Source organism: Mustela lutreola, chromosome X, assembly GCF_030435805.1.
Source record: "Mustela lutreola isolate mMusLut2 chromosome X, mMusLut2.pri, whole genome shotgun sequence".
Lineage (NCBI taxonomy): Eukaryota > Metazoa > Chordata > Mammalia > Carnivora > Mustelidae > Mustela > Mustela lutreola.
The window spans coordinates 15525643-15551009 of record NC_081308.1 but is presented as its reverse complement, the minus strand read 5'-3'; the positions used below and the strand labels follow the sequence as shown (position 1 = coordinate 15551009).

Below are 25367 nucleotides of genomic sequence, written 5' to 3'. Positions count from 1 at the left end.
CTTACATCTCGGTAATAGCTGTGAGTTTTTAAAAAGGACACTGTCATCTACAATTATTTAAATAGCTTTCTTAAGCTATTTTCCTTCTTCTCTTCTACTTGAATTAGTGTTTTGAATCTCTTTAATTTTTTTTAACATCTAATCCGCATTTTCTTTCTTAAATATTATAGGCATTTAAAATTTATAAAATGAAGAAGGGAACATGAGATGAAAGTAATGTCATCCTGGGGCACCTGGGTGGCTCAGTGGGTTAAAGCCTCTGCCTTTTCCTCGGGTCCTGATCCTAGGTTCCTGGGCTGGAGCCCCGAATCTGCTCAACAGGGTGTCTGCTTCCCCCTCTCTCTCTCTGCCTGCCTCTCTACCACTCGTGATCTCTCTCTGTCTGTCAAATAAATAAATAAAATCTTTTTTAAAAAGGGGGAGGCACCTGGGTGGCTCAGAGGGTTAAAGCCTCTGCCTTCAGCTCAGGTCATGATCTCAGGGTCCTGAGATCAAGCCCCGTGTCAGGCTGTCTGCTTAGCGGGGAGTCTGCTTCCCTTCCTCTCTCTCTGCCTGCCTCTCTGCCTACTTGTGAACTGTCTGTCAAATAAATTTTAAAAAATCTTAAAAAAAAAAAAAGGTAATGTCATCCTACCCTCTAGAGGTGACCATGGTTGAGAATTTACTTTCTAGCTTTCGAGTCATTTGCCTTAAGCATAGATAGGTTTTATTATTTTTCTACAAGAATGGGATCATATGTTTATAACCAATATCTTTTTTAAGTTTTAATTGTGATAAAATACACATAACAAAATTGTAACCAATTTTTAAAGTATTCAATGTCTATTAATATTTCTGTTTTTGGAATAAATAAAACTAAAATAAAACTGGTGTTTAGCAATGGAGAAAAATGAAAAAAATGGTGCACTAAAAATATACATTCTTTTTAAAAAAGATTTTATTTACTTATTTGACAGAGAGAGAGAGATCACAAGTAGGCAGAGAGGCAGGCAGAGAGAGAGAGATGGGGAAGCAGGCTCCCCGTTGAGCAGAGAGCTTGATGCAGGGCTTGATCCCAGGACCCTGAGATCATTACCTGAGCCGAAGGCAGAGGCTTAACCCACTGAGCCACCCAGGCGCCCCTAAAATATACATTCTTAAACCTCATTTTATGTGGATATCAAGTGTTCACTGTAACCAATTCTTTATTTTTTAGGATTTTATTTATTTATTTGACAGGGAGAGAGACAGCTAGAGAGGGAACACAAGCAGGGTGAGTGAGAGAGGGGGAAGCAGGCTCCCTGCCGAGCACGGAGCCCGATTCGGGGCTTGATCCCACTCTGGGATCAGGACCTGAGCAGAAGACAAATGCCACCCAGGGACCCCCACTGTAACCAGTTCTTAAGTTTGACATAATGTTACTTAATCATCTACAACACTGTAATGTTTTGCAAGCTTTATAGTTGCAGAGCCATCTATTCAAAGGGAAGACAGAGAGAAGCAGAGCCCTACTATTGAGGCAGGACTGGGGAGCGCAGGCCCATCCTCTAAAGGCCATGGTCCAGGGCCAACCTCCCCACAGCCTTGAGGCCCCTCAGGCATCCCAGCTACTCCAGTCAGCTTTGAAAACACACAGCCCTACCTTGTGGTGGCTCAATTGTTAATATCGTAGATTGCTCTAATTTTCTCAGAAAGAGCAATTGTGAACTTTCAGCCCACCATGGAGCGCATCTGTGGTTTACCTCCTTTGGATAGTGCCTAAAGTTGAGCTCCTGGGTTTAGAGTATGAGTGTTTTTGTTTTTGTTTTTAAGGTGTATGATCCCTCTTATCAACTGGCCTTCCCCAAAGCATGCCAGGTTGGACTGCTGCCAGGAGTTTAGGAGAAGGCTCCATTTTTCCCTTCCCTGGGTGGGCCCTCCCTTAAAAATTCAGTGCGTCCTGCCATGTGTCTCATTGTTTGATATTTACATCTCTGGTTACTACTAAGTTTGTATTTTCATGTATCTGACCATAGGTGTGTAGTTCTTCTTTGGTCAACTATCTATTCTTAACCTTTGCCCATTCTAAAATTTAGGTGTTTGTTCATGAACCCCAGGATAAGAACCCTTGGTCTATGAGTGTGTGTATACGCTTTAAATGCGAGAGGATTGTGGGCCAAGATTCTCGTAGTCAGATTTCAACACAAGAACTTGGAAAGGATAAAACTCTGGATTTTGATCTCTGATTTTATCATATTGGATGTCTTAGCAGCTGTTTAGAAATGCTCCATAATATTTGTTAGAGAGAATGTTAAAGCCAACAGTTACATTAAGTTTGGAGACATGTCTAGGGTTTTACTTATCATTATTATTTTAGTACCTAAGCTGGAATGCGTAAATGACAGTCTTTTGGCTTATTACAAGCACACACTTCATTAAACATCTTCTACTTGAGAAAACACGATGTGCCCCATGTGCTTTTTGGCACTTATGTCATGGGTCACATCGCCGTAGCTTTGGGTGTCTGTGCCTGGAAAGTAGTTGACTTTTTTTTCCCTTTCCATTTGCCAAGTGATGCTGAATCAATAATAATATTGATTTGAAAAGGAGAAAAACATGTGGTGAGTATTTGCCATGAAAATAAATTACAGGGATGCCGGGATGGCTCAGTCAGTTAAGCATCTGCCTTCAGCTCAGGTCATGATTCCAGAGTCCTGGGATCGAGCCCCACATTGGGCTCCTCACTCAGTGGAGAGCCTGCTTCTCCCTCTCCCTTTGCCCCCACCCCACTTATTCTCTCCCTCTCTCAAATAAATAAAATATTAAAAAAAGAAAAATCATAATGCAGGTTTAAACTGTTATCATTCAGAATAATATAAATAAAGTCAAAGCATCTTTCAGCTTCACAGGAGGTTTCACTGTTTCAAGATAAGAAACTTACATGGATCTTACTAATTAAAAAAAAAAAATAGGCACTGAGTTTAGGCAGACATGGAAAGGGGTTGCAGAATGTCAATTTCTCTTTCTTTTCAACCTTAATACCTCCAGCAGTTGCATCTAGGTTTTTGTGGATGTAGGAAACGTCTTCAGTAGTTAATGTACTCATATGTTGACTCAGAAATCAGACCATGGGATTACTCATCCCCAAATGCAGAATTGGGGATCAGTTGTGGAAAATTTTGACTTCATTTTAAACTTCCTATTGTGAACATCCATTCCATTCTGAAAACTCAGCATATTCTCTTTCTCCCAAACAGACACCACAAATAAGTATTTTGTATCTGTTTCTTTTCCTTTAAGGAGAACTTAGCTCTTTGCTCATACTGTCTAAGCTCCAAGACAAATGCCAGCCAAAATGACTTCGTATGTCCAGGAATGCCCATGGTACATGCTGTTTGATTATGTATCTGAGTTAGTCACATTAGATGGATTTTTAGCTTCACCCTGAGTAGTTACTGGGGTTGTAGATAACATGTATTGATTTATATCTCTTATTCACAAGGCAGGCTAGGAATTATAAAGTGATGCTGTTAATTTGGGTTGAACCCCAGGTATTATTGTATGGTCTTTCTTTTCCCCACACCAATGTATCATGGAGCCTTAAAACAGAGTCCCCAGCATGTCCTTTCTGTATTTAAACCTCTTAGGCTTTGAGGTGCGCCTCTCATTGTTGAGCTGGGGTGGTTATAGCTGCCCAGAGAGGGCATAGAACAGCAAGATAGTTTAGGATGATTCTCTGGGTAAAAATCTCATCAGTTGCAGCTAGCATGTGTGTTTTGTGTGTTTGCGTGTTGTGTGTGTGATTGTAGGTGATGAGAAAATTGATACCAGTGCAGTGTATTGTCATCAGCACATCTCCTGCATGTGACTCAAAGCCACACCACTCGTTTTTGGTGCTCCCCAGTGTGTTCTGGGTTCTGAGCAAATTAACCTCCAAGTCAGAACTGCCCAGACTCTGCAGGAGCTGAAGCGAAGCCATTCTGTTGGCGTGGGGGCGGGGAGTAGGTTTACTGGGAGAGGACAAGGGCAAGTTAAGAAGCTGTTCTGTGTCTCCGCCAGTTAATTATTGCAGCTTCCCAGCATGTATGAAAGGAACAATGTGAATAACATCAATAGTGATTATTTTCCTTCATTATTCTGTCCACCTGCTATTTACTGTGAACATTCCAGGGAGAAGAGATAAGCCAAGGCTACATTTTAAAAATCCAGAGTCTCAAAGCATGCTTTGTCTAGCTTTCTGGTGCTGATGGGTGAGGATGGGGCAGGGCTGTCATCAGATTTTCAGATCTATTTTTACACTCTGAGGACAAATTTTATAAATGTGAGCTGCTGCTGCTTCTTTTCAAAAAAATCCCTTTCTACTCTAAAAATAATTTGCTGGGAAAAAGTTTGTGAATTGTTTATTGAAGAGAGACTCAGATATTCAGCTGAGTGTGTTTCCTTATAAATAAAGGGGAAAAAAATCACCTCACAGCTACTGTCTGAAAACAGATGTGGCTTCTTGGGAAAGATTTCCAAGATGTAAATGCCAGTGTAAGAATGTGGAAGAAAATTCAGAATTTTTCCTTCTGGCCTCCTTTTTCAGACCTTCCAAATTGGTAGTTTTTCCCTTTTGGGGAGGCATTTTGTTGTCCTCAGTGGTATAAATGCCCCCAGCTTCTTCTCTTACCAGTACCCATCGTCAGACTCGTGTCTCCTGCAACACTCGGTATCGTGCTATCAAGATCACGGGCATTTACCATGGGCCACTCACTGTTCTAAGTTCAGCTCAGATTTTATTTTATTTAGCTGTCTTAATAACCCTTGAGTTAGGTGTCACCAATATTCTCATTTTGAAGAGGAACTAGGCTGTCTATGGCTCCCCAAAATGTCCACATCCTAATGCCCAGAACCTGTGAAGTATATTACAGATATATTACGTGGCAAAGAGACTGTGCAGCTTTGCTTAAGGCTCTTAAGATGGGGAGTTGATAATCACCAGGGTCTTTATGAGAGGGAGGTGTACAGACAACAAAAATAAAAATAGCTAAGTCAGAGTACATCAAGATTAAAAAGTCCTGTGCATCAAAAGACAATCCACAGAGTGAAAAAGCAGTGGGATGGGAGGAAGAGTCTATGTATCATGTATCAGAATAATAACTCTTATAACTTAACAAGAACAAAAAAACAACCTGATAAGAAGTGGGCAAAGGACCTGAAGAGACACTGTCAGTAAACAAGCACGTGGAAAGACGCTCAGCATCACTCATCATCGGGGAAATGCAGATCAAAACCACAGTGAGATACCACCTCACTCCCATTAGAATGGCTACTATTTTTTTAAAAAGATTTATTTATTTATTTATTTGACTGACAGAGATCACAAGTAGGCAGAGAGGCAGGGGGAGGCAGGGGGGAAGCAGGGGGAGGCGGTGGGGGGGAAGCAGGGGGAGGTGGGTGGGGGGAAGCAGGGGGAGGTGGGGGGGGAAGCAGGGGGAGGCAGGCTCCTTGCTGAGCAGAGAGCCCAATGCAGGGCTTGATCCCAGGACCCTGGGATCATGACCTGAGCTGAAGGCAGAGGCTTAACCCACTGAGCCACCCAGGTGCCCCTAGAATGGCTACTATTAAAACAACAACAACAGCAACAACAACAACAGCAGCACAGGAAATGACAAGTGGTTGGCAAGGATGCGGAGAAATTGGAACCCTCGCGTACTGTTGGTGGGAATGCAAACTGGTGCAGCCCCTGTGGAAAACAGTGTGGAGGTCCCTCAAAAAGTTAAAAACAGAGGGCACGGGTTGCATGGAGCACTGGGTGTGGTGCAAAAATAATGAATACTGTTATGCTGAAAATAAATAATTTAATTAAACAAAAACAAAAACAAAGAACAACCCGGAGCTACCCTATGGCCCAGCAATTTTACATTCAAAAGAATTGAAAGCATGTTCTCGAAAATATTTGTACACCCACATTCATAACAGCATTATTCACAGTAACCAAAAGGTGGAAGCAACCGAAGTGTCCATTAATGCATGAATGAATAAACAAAATGTGGTATACACATATAATAGAATAATAGCCTTAAAAAGGAAGAAAATTCTGACACACACTACAACAAGGATGAACCCTGAAGACCTTATGCTAAGTAAAATAAGCCTGTCACAAAAAGGAAGATACTGTGTGATTTCATTTCTGAGATACCTAGAGTAGTCAGACTCAGAGACAGAAGGTTGGGATATTGGTTACCAGGAGCTGGGAAGAGTTTGGAGTGGGTAGCTCTTATTTAATGGGTAGAGAGTTTCAGTTTTGTAACCTGTTAATCTTTAATGAGTATTATTTCTCTTTATTCTGTTCATGCTAAATAAAGGCAGATATTTCCAGGCACAAATGAAGAGACTCCTGTCTCAGCTGCTATCAGTGGGCAGTTTCCCATGACAAAATACTTCATCAGCATCAAATCTAAGCTTTGGAAACCAGGCACCTAAAATCAGGGCTTTCTACTTCTCAGAACGAGTTTTTTTTTTTTTTTTTAAGATTTTATTTTTAAGTAATCTCTACACCCAATGTGGCGCTCGAACCTAACCCTGAGATCAAGAGTCGCACGGTCCACTGACTAAGCCAGCCAGAGGCCCCTGGAATGAGTTATTTATTCGAAGCTGAGGTTGTGGATGTTTCTTTCTTTTTGGGGGGATGAAAGTGGAGAGTAAGAGGCCTTTCAATAATATGCATTAACTTTTGCCATAAAATTATTAGCAAAAATGAGTTTTCTCTCTTTTTCAGTGGACAAGGTCTTTGTAACCATGGCACACCTCTAAAAAAGACCTAAGGGAAAAGGGTAGATTTTTCAAAAAAAAAAAAAAATTAAGAAACTTCTGGATGGAAAGAAATAGAATTGATAGAATAAATAGACAAATGACAAATGGGAAATTCTGCGACATATGAAAGACCAAGGGACAATTCTTTAATATTCAGAGATCTCTTAGAAATGAAAGGGGGAAAAAAAGAAATGAAAGGGAAAGAGGCAAAGTGCTTCGTAGTGAAACTGACAAAGGACATGAGCAGGCAGATCATGGGAAAAGAAAGCCAAATAGATGGGAAGCATATGAAAAGCTGATCAACCTTAATTTGTACTGATTAAAGAAATGTAAATTAGATTTTGTTTTCTGTGGTCAGATTGGCAAAAATTAAGAAGTTTAAAGATACGGAATACAGGGAAGTTGGCACTCATTCATGTTCTTAGAGGGAGCATAATGGAGAAAAACTGTTTGGAGGATAATCTTGTTTGTCTTTTAAAAGTGAGGATGCACCAGATGCAAAGTGAAATAAATTTCACTTTCAGAATTTGTTCCCCAGTTATACACGTGTATATGTGCAGATTTGGAGACACAGTGATGCTCACTGTAGTGTTTGTAATTGCTAAAGACTTAAGACCAGCAGATAGTGTCATGCGGGCTATAACCTGGAGGGGAGAGGACTCTTCCTTTGCAGCCCCAGATTATAGTAAATCATCCATTTAGCCAAGGATACAGAAATTCAGCAGAAGGGGTTTGGCCTCGGGGCAGGAGCAGATGAAGTATATATCAGGGTGTGTTTCATGCACCCGTCTCTGCCCCTAGATTCCAGGGGTCTGTATGGCAGCGGAGATTCTGCCAGATCTCAGAAACAGCCAGTTTGCTGTGCCACGAGTTTTCTCCATCAGCACCCCAGAAGAGCCAGCAATGACAGCTGGTGTACTTCCGTTTATGGTATGGTGAGAAACATGCAGCTCCCATGGTTCATGAACCGAACTCCGCTCCAGCAAACCCGTGTGTTCATTCAGGGGAGTGGAAGGCAGAGACAGTAGCTGCATGTCCCCAAGGAGGTATCTCTGCTCTGATTTTCTGTCCCCTCATTTTCCTAGTTCCTGCCCCACACCCACCCGGTCTCCAGCTCTGACTTAGCGCTCTTTAATCTGGGTGGTTCTGATTGGTCAGACTTCCTAGTTCTGAAATCTCCTTTCCAGCACAAACAGATCATCCCCTCAGATACTGGCAAATCCCACAGCTGGATTCTGTGCAGCCATGGGAAAGAGGGGCAGAGCTCTGATAGCTGAAGTGGTCCAAGAGGCATTGGAAGAGGCAATGGAAGATAGGAAGATAGGAAGATGCAAAACACCACCTATTGTATGAGTCTATTTGTGTTAAGAACAAGTAGGGACACACACATGTATAAACACACACACACACACACACATACACACACACAACTTATTAATAGTTCCTAGGGGAGCAGGGCTGGGATTTCACTGGGGAATGGGAATATTTTTACCTTTTGCTTTATATCCTCCTTTACAATTTTGTGGAGCAAGCGTGTATGCCTTTAGAATGATTAATTTTCAAAATCAAAGTGATGCATAGGTACATAGATTAAAAACTCGTGTAGTATTGAAAGACATCTGAGGATCCAGCAGCTCCGTGTCCCTTCTCACATCCTTGTCTTCTAGGAGATGCTTTTCAGTTCAAGCTGTTGCTTCTAGTATTTGATGTTGTACTTCTAAGTAATACACGTGCACTGCTGTCTCTTGGTTTGCCAATTCTAGATAATATCTGTTACTTGTTATGGTAGTTAATGATTTCAGCTCACTTATGGCCCCCTCCCACCTTACCCCATCCTCCCTATATGGTTGCAGCTCAGGTTTTGGTCTAATCTGTATTTAATGTGTTCATTACTCTAACAATGTTGATACTGAGTATTGAAGAAATATAATTCTTTTATATGACTTCCTCTTTTTCCTAGAGGTAACAATTCTTTGTTTGTTGACTTATCCCCAGACATGCAAATTTTTCCATACCTTGAACTAAACAACTCCGTAAAGTGCCTCTTGATCCACTCTTGCCCCATCCCCACAAAAATACCAGCACCTTCCGATGTGAACCGGTTGCTCTTGAAGCTACTGCTGAGAAGTCCGCCAGGAAATTCCCACGGCCTGTTTCATTATTGACTGCCCTGGGCCCTGGGTCCTGGCTCCTTTGCTGTCTTGTTTTACTCACTGGATTTGGTGGGTCACACCCTTCCAGTAGCTCTTTCAGAAAGAGTACATGGAAGTTCATTTTTTGAGACTTCTGCTAGACCCACCACAGCAGGAGTCGAGTACTGGGAAGTTTCTCCCTTTTAATACTCCCTACCCACTTCTCGGGGCCTGGCCTGTGTCTGTTGGCAGGTGGGGCCCCCCGCTCCTGCTGATGGAGCCTGACACCTCTGGGACCCAGAAGCTGTGCCTCATCCACAAGATCTCATTCAATCTTCAAAATATACCAGTCGCCCATATTATAGCCCACAAAAGGGAGGCATCATGGTCATACTCGCTGCAATGTCAGCACCAGAACTTGAACTGAAGAATCAGCTGTGTGAGCCAGTGCTCCAGTCTCACCAAACCCAGCTGCTCCTTACTGGAAGGAGAATTAACAGTAGTGGGCCCTGAGTGATAAGTGCCAAACACATGGTCAGGGATACAGGGCGAATCTAATCATGAGTGCCCGCCTGTGTCTGCTTCCTGCGCGCTTCAGCTCAAGTTAGCCATCCTTTGCCAGAAGTATCTTCCAGTCTTATTGACTGTGCCTGTGTGTGAGCATGTATGGGAGTATAAGAGAGGGATTGATTTATAGTTCTGCTTCTAGCTCGTTGCAATAATTAAAATGCTCTGCCTATCATTCACATGAGCTCAGTATGATTATTTTTATTACTCCAATATCTAGTTCCAAGCAAGGCAAGACTTTCACCCCGTCTTCCTGCTCCTTTTGTGATCTGCAATGCCTCATTACTTAGCAGTTTTCTGCTGATTGCACAGTTTAGCATTTGATCTTTTTGTTAACCAGAGTCAGGTGACCACACATAGGGTAATTAGATTAACCTGCCCCTCCTCTTCTTTACTGAAACAATATAAAATCTGGTATTCTGTTGGCACATGCTTTCCTTAGATTAATGATCTTGGAGCTGCTGTGTGGAAATTTGCATAGCTCCCTACAGTTCTGAGAAATGAGAATGCCCAGCTGTCTAAAAGCTTTAATCAGGAAATGAGCATGAAATGGCATTGTTTTGTCACGGGCTTGGAATAATTTATTCTTGACAATCGAGTTATCCAGGATGGAAATGTATGTAAACATTCTTTCAACAACCAGTAAACAGGTGCTTTTTTGTTCAAAATTCAAGAATTTCTTTACATGGGAGTGGCTTTCAAATCATTGGTCCTCACACTGCTCACACTTCTTGGAAGTCTTTTCTATGGTTAGATTCCTTGTCCTCTTTTCAGTGGCAGTTTTTGGAAGTTGGCCTTTCAGAGCAAGTGAGGAGAGCATGCCTGTGTAGGTGGGGTGTGGTGTGACCACAGGGAGTGCAGGCTTGGCCACGAGACTGCCTGGGCCTCAGTCCTCACTCAGCCCTTTTGCTGTGTTACATCCTCTTGGGACCCATTTCTGCATCTGTCAAGAGAGATCATGACGCTCAGCATGGCTGTGAGCCTTCAGTGAGTTACTCCATGCAAACCCTTGGAACAGTACCTTGTTATACTATATTCTTCGTAATTGCAGGCGAATCCCAGAGTTTTTAGATTTAGGGAAATGAAGGGTAGATTGAGTTTCTTTTTATATGTAAGAAATCTAGTGCATTTACATTTTTTTCCCATTAGCTTATTAGTCTTAGCAGCAGTTGTGACTGTGAAAATTCACGCTGGGTTAGACGCACTTAGAGCTGGCACATAAGTAGACACTCAAATATATCTGTTAGAAGAATGGTAGAGCTCATGATGATGGCCACCATTTATTGAGTGTCTGGGAATGAAAGATGACTGAGACCTCTTCCTTACCCCCGAGGTCCTCATGGAGTAGCTGAGAGAGTGACCTAGATAGTGTCCTGGGGTTAGTGCTGTGACAGGGGTTCCCAGCAGGGGCTGCAGGGACCCGGGCTTATCATCAAAGCTTTTAAAAAGATGGCAGAAATTGGGGTCCGTGGGTGGCTCAGTTATTAGATGTCTGCCTTCTGCTCAGGTCATGATCCCAGCATCTTGGGATCAAGCCCCACATTGGGCTTCCTGCTCAGCGGGGAGCCTGCTTCTCTCTCTCTAGCTCCCCTGTGCTTGTGTTCCCTCTTTTGCTGTCTCTTTCTGTCATAAATAAAACCTTTAAAAAAAAAGATGGCAGAAATGGCTGTTCGACCTTTGATGGTCCTTCTTTTTTGTCCAAGAGCAGGCTGTTTACCTAGCTTGTGATCCCCCAATTCCTGTGATTCAGGTTGTACTGGTCAGGGAGTAGGTATGATGTCATCAGAAACATTTAAAAAATTTTCCCGAAGAGGCTTTGGAGACAGTGCCCACCCCTCAGGGAGCTCGATTTGAGATAATGTAATTAACATTTTTGAGCATAATTAACCAATCCCACAGTTTTTAAGTCTTGTACTCTGGGTACCAAAGTAAACCGTATTCTGCCTATGATAAAACTACCGATACGGCTTAATATTGCCCTTTTATATGCATTTTATTTGGTTTTCTGGGTTGTTGTCATGCCATTGATTATACTTGTATTTCCAAAATTTTGAATTTTATATCATGTTTATTTTTAAAAAATTATTGGGCCTGGTATGATTTTCCCCACATCTTAACTTAATCTTATCTCCCCTTCTTGATGAAGTAGATGGACTGAGGGCTCTCCTTTAGGCTTTGTATCTGTTCATATGTTGGAACCCAGCAACCCTGGGATTATTACAGTAGCAGTGGAAAGGATTTAACTGAACTGTATGAGGGGGCGGCAGCAACATCTTCCTTGTCTGCAGAAAAAGTAGCCGTCAATAGTCTAATTATTAGAAAATAGTAAACACATTTCAATGATTATTATTTGTTTGTTTCTTTAAAGATTTTATTTATTCATTTGACAGAGTGAGAGAGAGCGAGAGCGAGTGCATAAGCAAGGGAAGGGCTGAGGGAGAGAGAGAAGCAGGCTCCCTGCTCAGTACTCAATTCCAGGACCCCAGGATCATGACCTGAGCCAAAGGCAGCCGCTTAACGACTGAGCCACCCAGGTGCCCCTATTTTTCTTTATAAGACTTTAGTTATCTATTTAACAGAGAGAGAGAGAGAGAGAGAGAGAGAGAGAGAGAACGAACTCAAGCAGGGGGAGTGGCAGACAGGGAGAGGCAGCGACAGGCCCCCCAGCTGAAGGATCCCCACATGGGGCCTGATCTCAGGACCCTGAGATCATGACCTGAGCCCAAGGAAGATGCCCAACAAACTGAGCCACCCAGGCGCCCCTGTGATTACTTTTTACATTAAAGTTTTGTTTAACTAACACAGGCACATGGTAGCAATTAAAAGGGACAAAATGTATGCTTTCCCCGTCTCTTGGTCATCCTGTTCCCCGCCCTGGAGGAAGTCTCAGTTATCAGTTCATTCTGTATCACACAATGAGGCATGTGCACACTTTTGCAGAAATGCTAGCATACGTTATCGGGCTTTTTTACCTGGCAACATGTCTTAGTAATTATCCTTATTGGCACTTAGAGAGCCACCTCATTCTTAGAGCTGCATGGGATGGATTTACTGTAATTCAGGTAACCAGTTCTCTACTGACCCTCATTTACATTTTTTCAGTCTTGTTAATTTAAGCAGTGTTGTAATGATTAACCTTGTACATAATGCCATTTTGCGCGTGTGTGAGTATACATGTAGTTTAATTTCCTAGGAGTGGAAATACTGAGTCAAAAGGCAGAGACATTTAAATTTTTGATAGGTAATTGCCACATTGCTTCCCACAGGGGTTGTCCCGATTTTTATATCAATTCATACTCTTTGGAGAGCATGAGAGGGTATCTTTTTCTACGCCACAACTAAAATTATATTGTTTCTATTGTTGCCAATCAGGTAAAAAAAAAGATTTTTTGCACTAATAAGGTCACTGGGTATCAGAGAGATCCACTGAGAAGATTTATGGTATTTAATTTCAAGGGAAAAAAGAGATCTTATCATAGTAAAGATTATATACATTCTTTTTTTAAAGATTTTATTTATTCATTTGACAGAGATCACAAATAGGCAGAGAGAGAGGAAGGGAGGCAGGCTTCCCACTGAGCAGAGAGCCCGATGTGGGGCTTGATCCCAGGACCCTGAAATCCTGAGCCGAAGGCAGAGGCTTTAACCCACTGAGCCATCCAGGCACCCCAAGATTATATACATTCTTATCTAGACTATTTGCTTCTGGAGAGTTTTGTGCTTCCTGCCCTCTATACTTATTACTCTTTGCATGGATAGCAGCTGTGTGCGGGGCGCCGTGCTACATGCTGTGAGAGCAGACAGTGCTCTGAGAGGGCCTGGACCCTCAAGATGACTGGTGTGAGCGCGGTAAGACAGTAGGTGTAGGCTCTGCACTTTCAGTATAGGGGTGCAGCCAAAACGATTCAGGTCTTTTTGTCCAGTGAGCACTGCACAGATATTATCACATGAATTCCACCGTAATTTGCATTTCTCTTATGAGTGTGGTTAACCATCTTTTCATGCGGTGGAGTCATTTTTTCCCTGTGAATTGTCCTTTGCTCTTTTTGTTGGGTTCTTGATCTCTTTGCCTACACTCTGTAGAAGGTGTTCTCTCTAACAGGCAACGCTCCCGCACCTGGACTTTTGTTGATGAATCTCCTTTCTTTTATTCTGGTTTTGTCTCTTTTGTGGTTGTAGTTTTCCGTAACTCACCAGTCTTTTCTTCTGCAGCTTCTGGATTCTGTGGCAGAGTGTCAAATCCTCTCTCCCGCTCTGAGATCATTAACTATTTCTCTCATGGTTTCTTCTAGTGCTTTTAAGGTTTCATTTTAGAATGTGTAAATTTATTTTGAATGTCTAACATTCCCAGTTTATTTTTTTTTAAGATTTTATTTATTTATTTGACAGAGAGAGACACAGTGAGAGAGGGAACACTAACGGGGAAGTGGGAGAGGGAGAAGCAGGCTTCCTGCTCAGCAGGGAGCTCGATGTGGGGCTTGATCCTAGGCCCCTGGGATCATGACCTGAGCCGAAGGCAGACACTTAACTGACTGAGCCACCCCGGCACCCCATAACATTCCCAGTTTAATAAAGAAATAGGTATTGCTTATTTAAAGAAAATGAGGTGGTGTGTGAATTTTCTTACTGTATCTCCTTCCTACTGCTCTTAAACCAAACCCTATCCTGGCAGGTGAGAAGTTGGTTGTGATCCAGTGGGGATGATAGAGACTTCCATGTTGTCATAGCTTTGGGCTGAATTGGAAATAATACCCCTTGTCTGTAATAGGTGTCCTGCCCATAACACTCTGCTAAATTGGCCATTCATTTGACAGATAGTTATTAAGTGCTTACTAAAGCATGTCCAAACAGCTGGTTGGTATTGATACCCTTTGATCCACTGGTAATAATCTAGATGTTTAGCAGGGCACAGGCAGTTGTAAAGGCACTGGCTCTCATGCTGGTAATCACATTGTGCATATATCAGGAAGCTGTGTTACCTCTTTGGGACACAAAGGAAGCTGTTCTTATCTTTGTCCAGCCTGTGGCACTTCCTGAACTCTTCTCAACGTTTATTCCCACCCTGCTGGTCAAGAACTCCTTCCTGGGCTTGTGTTATCAGTGATTATTGGGAGATAATACTGCAAATGTATGATATTACAAACATGTAGTTGAAGATTTACATAGAAACATGACAGTAGATATCCTGTTACTTTAAAAAAAGAACCTTGTTAGCTTTGAGATGAAAAGATCGTAGGTCAGTGATATGTCAGAGCACTTTTCTAAGTGGGAACATATTTTGCTAAGTATAAGAAAACCATTGTGGTATGAGATACTGGCATGGGTTCACTATGTAATTTTTAGGGGAAATGATGAAATATTTCAAGCATGAGAAAGAGGCATAAACTGAATAGCAAACACCAGTGTGTCCACCCCCTTGATTTACCAAATCCTCATATTTTGCCATATTTTCAGATGTTTTATGTGTGAGTGTATGTGTGTGTGTGTGTGTGTGTGTATTCTTTGTCTTCCTAATGAAGTTGGTGCATTTCATGGTTCAACAGCATTGATTATTTTAAATTTTTTTTTATTCTTAAAATTTTATTTATTTATTTATTTGACAGACAGAGATCACAAGTAGGCAGAAAGGCAGACAGAGAGAGAGAGAGAGAGAGAGAGAGGAGGAAGCAGGCTCCCCACCTAGCAGAGAGCCCGATGTGGGGCTCAATCCCAGGACCCTGAGATCATGACCCGAGCCGAAGGCAGAGGCTTTAACCCACTGAGCCACCCAGGTGCCCCAACATTGATTTTTTTAAATTGTGACAGTGAGATTGAAAGACCCCTCCCCTAGAAGATAGATAGGATAACTAACCGCTTGTTTGCTTTTCTGTGAACTGCTGGCTTTTAGGCGTAAATTAGGTTATTAATTGCTCTTTTGCCCTTCTGTAACTGCTTGGCTTATAGAAATAATAGAAGACGCCATGATGGCATTCCTACCTTCCCCCTTCTTGTTCCCCCTCCCTGCCTCTCTCCTCCCGCGCGCGGGCCCTCAGAACCAATCAGCTTGTTCCCCCTTCCCGCCTCTCTTTTTGCTCGCGCGGGTCCCCAAAGCCAATCAGCAAACTCCACAGTATGCCTTTTTCAAAAGTTCTAACTGTCAACCAATCAGTTGCGCCCCACCCAAAACTTGTTTGTACCTGTCTATAAAAATCCTGCACCACCCCAGCCAGGTGTGCTCAGCTAGCAGGAGCTGCTGACCACCCGCAGGCGCGCGCTGACCACCCGCAGGCGCCTGCGTAACAATAAAGAACCTCTTGCTGTTTGCATCCAGTGGCAGTGTTGGATTCTTGGGTAAGGGGATCCGCAGGTCTTTCAAGATACATCTTCTTTAGCGAAACAGAATCTTACAGCTGAAGCTCTCCTGGAGCTCTGTTATTTGCTTTCAAGATACTTGCGGTGTCTTCCCAGATGTCTGGAGATTGACTAGCCTTTTCTGAAGGCTGCCAAATGCTGGGAAATCCCAGGCTCTGCAAGCAGCCAATGTTCATGGGGTGGCTGCTCCTCAATTTTGCCTTTTCTATGGGGGGCAAGCAGGAAGAGAGTACGCTTGGGTGGGGTGGGCAGTATGCTATTTTAGGATTCCGTATCTTCAGAACTCTCTTGCAGTACATTTGGTGTAAGGGTTTGCTTTTGTCTCCTGCCAGGGCTAATTTTGCTAAAAGGTTTTCCATGAAGAGTGGAGGGGGCACAACTGGGATACCACAGCCACACCCTGCCCTGAAGGGAGCCTTACCTGGAGAAAGAAACAGACCAGGTTTGAGGGCAGGCTGATGAATGACTCCCTTTTCCCCCCTGCCCTGCTTCTACCCTGAACTGAGAGGACTCTGTCCAGGCTCACGCTAAGACATGGGGAAGCCCAGGACCAGTGTTTTCTGCAGGTTGGCACAGCACCGGCCTCCCCCTGTGTCAGCGGCACCAGCCCAGTCTGTGGGCCTGTAATGCTGGGGGTAGGAGAGAAGGAAATAGTTTAAGATGTGAGGCAAGCAGCTGAGGTGGAGAGGAAGGATCCCGTGGAGGGAGGGGATCCACTTGGCTGATTGTGTCAATTACATGAGTCACCCCTTGGCTCACCCACTTGGTAAGCAGCATCTGGTGCATTCCAACTACTTGTGCCCTTGACGTTGATCCCGGGAAGCTTTCCCCTGAGATGAATTTTAAGACACCCAAGCACTAGCTTTTCATGTTTTTGACCTTCTAGGATGAAATACTAGCACATTTCATTTTTAAAAAATGTGTTGTCTTCTGGCTTTAGCATTCATGTTGTTACTTGAAGTGAAAACAGCATACAGTGAAGTGTGGAGATCTTACATGCAAACACAGCTCCATGAAGGTGTGGGTGTGTATACGCCTGTGCAACCGTCACCCAGACCAGATTGCAGAACCTCTTCATCCTCCTGGTCATTACCTTCCCAAGGGCAACTGCCCTTTGGTGATCTCTCACTACTGATAAGCTCTGTCTATGGTTGAGCTTCACATAAGAGGAGCGTAGAGCATGGGGTCTTCTCAGTCTGGCTTCTTTCACTGAACATTCTGGTGGCGAGCTTCCTCTGTTTTGTTAAGTGTTTTTCTTTTTTATAGCTCTTGCTGTTTAATGATGGCATTAATAATGACAAGAAACAACCTGTATGCTGCTCCCTGGTTTACTCTTTGACCCCGAAGACAACTCTGTGATGGTGCCAGAGCATTTAGGGTTAGATCTTTTAGAGATGACAGGGGAGCTGCTTAGAGGCTGTCAGTATTGCCCCCAGGTCACCCACCTAATCAATGATGATGCCGACATGAGTTGTTTTCTGTTTGGTTTGGTTTTGTTTGACTCACACCATCAGTCTCCCCGTTTACTGTGAGGCCTGCTTCTTAACTTGTATCCAGGTTGGTGGTAGGATGAGAGGAGGGAAGGACCCCCAGACTGGACCTTCACTGGTGTTTTACTGGGGAGTATTTCAGTTAATTGAAAGAAGTTAAGGTTCAACCAAGCCATCCACCCCCCCCCCACCCCAGCACCTGTCTCGTATGTGATGAATGGGGAGACTGAGTAGAAAAGAGGGAAAGCCAGCTTAGCTCAGCAGCCAGCCACATTCAGGCAACTCCACTTAACACAAAGCCGACCATGCTCATCTAGTTCCCAGTTGTGCACAAATTATGCCTTTGCTCAGTGAGGCTGTTGTTTGCAGCCTGCTAAATGTGTCATGACAGATTTTTGCTAGAGTGGCATCATTGGGGCTTTTTGGCCTCCAGATGTGGGTGAGCCATCTTGGGCTCTGATCAACATAGTGCTCTGTGAAACAGGAATGGTACAAATTCTCCTCTTCCTTCAGTCACGTTGCCCTTGTGACATAGCTCGAGTGTTACCACAGCATTGGTATCTTACTGATGGCCTCAGTTTTACTGTAATGATGAGTTTCCACTGTTGAAGCATCAGATTTAGGATAAGGAAAAGCTGGGTTTCCTTTACCTCTTAAAGAGATTTGTCAATACCCTGATGATTTTGTAGGGTTTTAAAGCAAGCCCAGTCATTGCTAATTTATATATATGTATGAATTTCTATAAGTCCCCATGGCCTTTGGGCTGGGGTGTGGCCTCTACCATGAGGATAGTAGGATCCTGGTTCTCCACAATGGTTTAAAATATAAGCCTAGTGTTATAAAATGGAGATTGAGGGTTGGGGGCTTAGAACACTCAGACCCAGGAAATCCAGAGTCCCATGACCTGGATCAGAACCTCGGAGAGCTCCAGGTAACCAGATGCTGGCAGCTGGAGGCAGGCAGGAGTTACTCCAGTGCCAAGCCCACCCTCCTCTGCAGCAAAGAGCTTTTATGTGTGCCTGAGAAAGGACTTAAAGGATTGGGGCCTCAGTACTGGTAGATTTATGGATAAAGTAGTACCTTATATTCTTCAGCTGTGGAGGGAAGGGAAGTGTTCCACTGGAGCCCCAGGTGGGGTGATTTTGAGTCTCCCCTTTATAGCCATGGCACTAACTCTTCCTTGGAGGCAAGGTGTAGCAGGACAGCCCTGCCCAGAAGGCGCAGAGGTGGGTCCCATGACCCACTATGCCCCTGAGTAGCCTTGTGGCTTTTGGCTGCTCTTACATCCTCTCTGGGTCTCATGGTTCTTGAATGCAAAAATCTGTCAGTCTGGCAGAATCAGGGTTTTATTACTTTTTTTCCCCCCAATAACATAATGAAAATGTTACTGTGAGGATCAAGTGAAGAAATATCTGCTGAAACACTTTCATTTCTCTAAGCCTTTGCCCTTGTAAGGTTGTGTCATTGCCAGCATTGTTGCCTATTTTTAGAGCCTACCAATAGGAGTCCAGGACATCAGATGTCTATGAAGGTCAAGGTGTTGGTAGAGAGGTGCAACCCCTTGTTACGTGGGCCTGGTAATGAGCACCGTTGGGCCAGCGCATGCGGCTGACAGTTTGAGCCAGAATCCAGCACGCGGGGATTTGGGGCTTGCTGGGCAATTTAAAAAGTTTTTAAATGAAAGGGTTTGTCCTGTGGTCTTTTGGAAGTAACTGGGGGATTTCCACAGAGGAGTGACAAGAGCATACATTTGTTTTTGGAGAGCGTCTCTGGTGGCAGTGTATAGACACAGAGACGTCATGGCCACTCTGGCAGGACTCAGGAAGAGTGGTTGAGAGATGCGTTCTGAAATGAGGTGGGTTGGGTTCCGATTCTGACTCCTGTTTGTTTGGCAGGCTTTCTCAGCACTCCATGTCCTGCTGTGTGTGTCATTGGGGAATAGGGTTGTCGTGCAGACTACAAATTGCCATCCAGGTGAAGCTCTGAGAGCAGCCTGGGCACATGGCAAGTGTTCCCCTGTTAGCTGGTGTTCGTGTGTTTGTTTTCTTGTGGTTAATTACATATAACAGAAAAGTTGCCATCTTAACCATTCAAAATGTACAGTTCAGTGGCATTAGCTACATGAACAATGTTGTGCAACCATTGTCCTTATCTCTATCCAAAACTTTTTAGTCACTCCAAATGGAAACTTTGTAACCATCAAATATTGACTCCCATTCCCCCTACCACTTCCTGGTAACCTGCAGTCTTTCCATCTCTATGAATTTGCCTCATCTAGCTGCAATATATAAGTGGAATCATACAATATTTGTCCTTTTATGTCTGGTGTATTTCACTTAGTATAATGGTTTCTAGGCTCATTCCTGTTGTAGAATGTCTCAAAACTCGACTCCTTTTTGAGGCTGAATAATATTCTGTTGTGTGGATATACCACATCTTGTTTATCCTTTCATCTGTTGTGGGACACTTACGTTGTTTCCACCTTTTGGCTACTGCCGTAAATGTTGAGTCCCTGATTTCAGTATTTTCAGGTATGTAACTTACGAGTGGAATTGCTTGGTCACACGGTTCTGTGTTTAACTTTGAGGAACTCCCATACTGTTTTCCATAGTGGCTGCATCATTTTCCATTCCCACCAGCAATGCACAATGGTTCCAGTTCCTCCACATCCTCATCAACACTATTTTCCTTTTTTAAAAAATTACTAGGCATTTTAGTGGGTATGAAGGAGCATCTCATTATCGTTTTGATTTGCATTTCCCTAATGGTTAATGATGTTGGATATCTTGTTGTGTACTTACTGGCTGTATGTCCATCTTTCTGGAGAAACATCTCTTTGAGTTCTTTGCCCAGTATTCATAGTTTTAAGGTAGCATAGGAGGAACAGAGAGAAACTGAGAGGTTGAGGAAGTAGATAGAGCCCAACTGGGTGACTGGTTAGGTATGGGGGTTAACACTGAGTTTTCCAGCCTGCGTAAATGGGTGGATGATGGGCTCTCAAGCAAGATAGATCCCCTCCCTTCCAGAAAAGAAGCAGGTCAGAGAGAAAATGTTGAGTCTGGGGAAACACTGAGCCTGTGTACCTGGGTGTTGTACAGGTGAAGAGTCTACATGGGGCACTGCTGTATCTGTGTGTCTTGTTTCTCTGGAAAAATATGGGGCATATTTTAAGTTTTGTCTCCTCCCTGCTTCCATCTAAGAAGGAACTTAAGAAATGTGGTCACTGTTAGGCTTCTGTGTGTGGCAAATATAAACAGTCTTTGAGGGGACAGTAGAATCTGGACTTTATGAACCAGCCTCTCTCTGGTGCTGCTGTCTTAGCCCTTAAGCACTTGCTTGATCAGGTTGGTCCTTCCAACCTCACAGGGTGCTTCTCTGAAGCCTTGGGTTTGAGTATTCTTTGTTTTTAAGATTTTATTTATTTATTTGACAGAGATCACAAGTAGGCAGAGAAGCAGGCAGAGAGAGAGGAATGGAAGCAAGCTCCCTACTGAGCAGATAGCCGGATGTGAGGCTTGATCCCAGGACCCTTGGGACCATGACCCGAGCCAAAGGTAGAGGCTTAACCCACTGAGCCACCCAGGCACCCCGGGTTTGAGTATTCTTAACAATCACAAGTTCTAGGGGTGCCTGGCTGGCTGATGCTGGAGCATGTGACTCTTGATCTTGGAGTCTCAAGTTTGAGCCTCACGCTGGGTACAGAGATTACTTAAAGACAGACAGGCAGACAAACAAACAAAAACCAGTCACAGCTTCTAAAGTTCTCCTCAGTGATCATGCCAGTCTCTCAGACTTTTGTCCCTCCCTGACCGTTCCCCAACTGCATGCCTTTAGCAGTAAGTGCTAAGCAGATGCTTGGCATGTCGCCCACAACCCACTGAATTTCTCTGAATTAGTCCTTGGTGACCTTGGATGTTGTATTGCCATGTTATGTTGTGTCCAGCTGGGAGGTCTGTGTGAGCACAGTCATATCCACATTGCAGCGGAAAGGGAGGTTTGAGCAACTGTTCTCCCCCCAAAGAAGCAACCTCTGGGGAATGAGCCCCCGTGGTGGCTTGTTTTCTTTACTTCTCAAGCCATAGCATCCTGGCAGCCATCACTAAGAAAGCATTCCATCATGTGGCTCAGGCGGCCAATGTTTGCAGATTATCCCCTGATGCCATCTGCCTGTGAGGCTATAGAAACCCCCGGCAACTGCTGTTCTAGCAGGTGCCACGGCTGCCGAGGTGGGAGTCCGTGTACATACACACGCGTGCACACAGCTTTGTGCTGGGTTGGCCTGGGACGCCAGCTGAAACTCTGAACCCAGCAAAGTGCCAGCCACAGTTGTTGATTTCCAGTGGGGCCCTGGTGAGGGAGGGAGGGTGAGGCTGTTGTGAACTGGGCCAGCAGTTGGGGAATTGGGTACGGTAACTAACACCCGGGTGTGTAGGAAGCTGCTGGCCAGTAGCTATGTTTTGACAACCCTTTTTGTTCCTTTCTTTCTGCCTCTGCACTCTGCCCAGACTGAATCTCAGCCCCCTACCTAATTTGCTCTCTTCATGTTTATTCCATAGAAAGAGCCCATCTCCATTTCTTGCCCCATGTTCTTCCTAAAGAACACATCGTCCTTCCTGCCGCTCAGCCATGCTCTGAGTCTAGCCACTTAGCTTTCGCTTTTTCCTGCGTTGGTGTAATTAATCATGGATTCAGACAGGCCTGGTAACCCTCTGCTCCAGACCTGCAATTTGTGAGTTACTATCATTTTGGGCTATTGATGCTTTCAAAAATAATTATGTTAATTATTAGAGTAATTTGAAGTAATTGTTTCAGCCATCAGTTCTTTAAATTCTGTATCTTTTTAAAAAAGATTTTATTTATTTGAGAGAGAGAGCACAAGCAAGGGTAGGGGCAGAGGGAGAGGGAAAAGCAGGGTCCCCACTCAGCAGGGAGCCCTATGCAATGCAGGGGCTCCATCCCAGGACCCTGAGATCATGACCTGAGCCGAAAGCAGATGCTTAACCCACTGAGCCACCCAAGCACCCCTAAATTCTGTATCTTAATGGCTTTTTAAAAAGATTTTATTTAATTTTTTTTATTGGCAATATATACAGAGAGAGCTAGCACGCACACAAGCAGCAGGGAGGGGCAGGGCAGAGGGAGAATCAGACTGCCCCCTGAGCAGGGAGCCAGAGGCAGGACTCGATCCCAGGACCCTGAGATCATGACCTGAGCTGAAGGCAGACATTTAACCAACCGAGCCACACAGGCACCCCCTTTAATGGATCTTTGAAAAGAGACCAGTTAGAGCAAACTTTCTGCATCAAGAGCCAGGTATTTTATGCTTTTTTTTTTTTTTTTTGGTATTTTATGCTTTGATCTCTGATCCAAATACTCAGTTCAGCCATCATAACAGCCTTAGAAAATTCTTTAACAGATAAAGGTGGTCATGTTGTAATGAAATTTAATTTATAAAAACGTGGTGGGCTATAGTCTGCTGACCTCTGACCTAGAATGATGATCTTTATTTCTGTTTGTCCTTCTTACATTTTTCTTTGTCAAGAGTTAAAGAGACCCAGAGGAACTTGATGAGTATAAATGAACTTTAAGTCCCCTTCTTTTGGGTTTAGCATAATTGTGAGACAATGGCGATTTGAGAATATATTTCTCTAACCCCCTGTTGGGAAGGAGAGAAACCAGAAGGCTCTTAGGGTGTGACTCTACCTGGCCAAAGCTTGTCCCTGTTCAAAAAGTAGGACAGGCTGTCACTTGGAGCTGTGCGGTATTCCCTTTCTGGTCACTATGACTTTCTGGTCAGAGTCACATGAGGTCATGTCACCATAGTGGACATCATTTTACTTTACGGGAGCAGGTGCTTCAGTAATAAATGGAAGGAAAACAAGCCACAACAACATCGGAAATGGTATTCTTCAAACACCATGTTATACCGAGTTGAAGTCATTAGAGTTCATTTCCAGAAAGCTGAAGCTTAACATAGCTGAAGAGCCATTTTAAAATTTCAAACAACAGTCTTGTTTGCCTTTTATCCTCACAGGAAATAAAGAAAGAAATGAAGAAAGACCCTCTCTCCAGCAAAGCTCCAGAAAAACCCATGCACGAAGTGTCCAGCGGAAATGCTCTGCTATCTTCTGAAACAATTCTAAGAACCAATAAGAGAGGTATGGAAAAGAAGAACAAACCCCTCCCCACACACAAACCCAAACTGGAAACTTCCGGGTGAACTGTGTCAAACTCTGAATTGCTGAAAAATTGAATGAGAGTTGCCTTTTGTTTTCTCGTATAATTTGGGCACCCTCCCCCACACACACACAGCGAGTAACAATGTAATGACTATAGTAAAGGGAATGAATGCAATTTTTTTCACAAGAAAGTAGACTAGATTTGCAAATGATGATTTTCCTAGGACATTAGCTTTCACTTTCATATCTATTTTTGCAGATGAAAGGTGACTTTAGAGAACGCTATGGCGCATGCTGAGCTGTGCGTGTCTGGCCATGCTCTGTTTTTAATTTAAGGGCAGGCTCTATATGGGTCTTTCTCTCTGCCTGCTGGCCTCCCAAACACAGACCGTGTCTCTCTAGGTTTAGGAGGCAGATGTGCACAGATAGAGCTCAGACATCGCTCTCACTAAGGGAACTTTAACCATCTTGTCTGCCTGGTTTGAGACCTCAAGGCAGATTCTCAGGTATTAGCTCGCTGGGGTTTTGTTTTCTCCCACACCCAGCCTTCATGTCACTGCTGTTTGAGAGAGACAAGAGAGGGCTCAACTCACTTCTCCTGTGGTCCCTCGAGATTTCCTCAGCTTTTCCTGCCCCTATGCTCACACAGAGCAGGCCCAGGGGCAGGGTAGCGTTCGGTGGCAGGCTTTTCATGGGCTGATTACTTCCTTAAAGAGAAATATAGAGCTGTTCAAAAGCAGGAGCAGGAAATGTATTAGCAAAGAGTTCCATTAAAAAGAAAAAAGATGGCAAGTTTACATAACCACAGGGAAGAACAGCTAATCTTTCATAAAATTTAGACAGCATAAGAATTTGTCCAATAAACTGTCCATTGATCATAGAGCTTGAGACATTAGCTTTGTGTCTCTCTTCCTTCCTGCCTCTTCCTCTTCCCCCTCCAGCTGCCCCGGGTTACATTTCCTTTTTTAATTATTCAGATGAAGTATTGGCTGGAGGCCCACGCTGGTTAGCAGCTATAGGATTTTCTTTCTTTTCTTGTTTTCTTTCTTTCTTTTTTTTTTTTTTTTTTAAAGCCCATCCTACCAATGCAGGGGGTTTCCCACGTTAAGAATGAAGCATACTTTGCTGTCAGACTATAGTTGTCCCCTAAAGCGCCTCCTGCATTCTTGCAAATAAGTTCCAGAACTCATGAGGCCTGCCTTCCTGGGTTTCAGAGAGTTAGAAGTCAGTGTGTCTGTCTGTATTCCCAACCCTTGCTTGCTGCCCCGAGCCTCTCTTGTTCCTCCTCAGGCTTCTTGGGCCAGTGAGCCAAGGACAGGCACACACGTGGTGACGAGCCGCAAGGCTTCTCCTGCCAGCCCTGCTCGTGTAAAGTAAATAAGAGAATTAAGGTAATTAATTAACTTAACAAGATAAGGAATTAATTAAGTTAAGGAATTAAGGTAATTATCCAGATGAGTTGGGTAAAAATTACCTGAGAACTTTAAATCAAAGAAGGAATCAAACTTTTCAGATAATTGCCTCTTTACAACTAAAAATCTGGCCTCTGAGGTCCTCCCCAGAATTTGTCATGATCCAGAAAAAGGTACTAACGGCGGGGTGGGGGTGTCCTTCCTTTTAGGCCCACAGCCTGATTATGACCAACCTTTGACTCTCGGGTATTTTATGTAATGAATCTGCTGGTAGATCCGAGACCTTAGCCCATGGAGGCGTTCTGTAAATAGGAAACACATAAAATACCATCTTCATTCTGTCCCAGTCTTCACACTGACCCCCAGGTCACCTGGGCCAAACATCAATTTCCAGTTGAAGGGAAGCATTGTGTACCCAGGGCCAGCGCCGTGTTTGGCCCTGCCCCCACCCGTCAATACTAACAGTATCCTACTACTCCTTAT

General features: G+C 43.7%; 1 protein-coding gene across 6 annotated transcripts in view; it reads left to right on the top strand.

Annotated features, from left to right (window-relative positions):
- SH3KBP1 (SH3 domain containing kinase binding protein 1) overlaps positions 1–25367 on the top strand; it is a 339463-nt gene that overhangs the window by 120924 nt on the left and 193172 nt on the right. For all 6 annotated transcript variants that reach the window (XM_059158548.1, XM_059158547.1, XM_059158544.1 and 3 more), the window contains one exon: positions 23328–23451. In XM_059158548.1, the coding sequence (XP_059014531.1) occupies positions 23328–23451 (124 nt within the window). The remainder of the gene's footprint in view (positions 1–23327; positions 23452–25367) is intronic.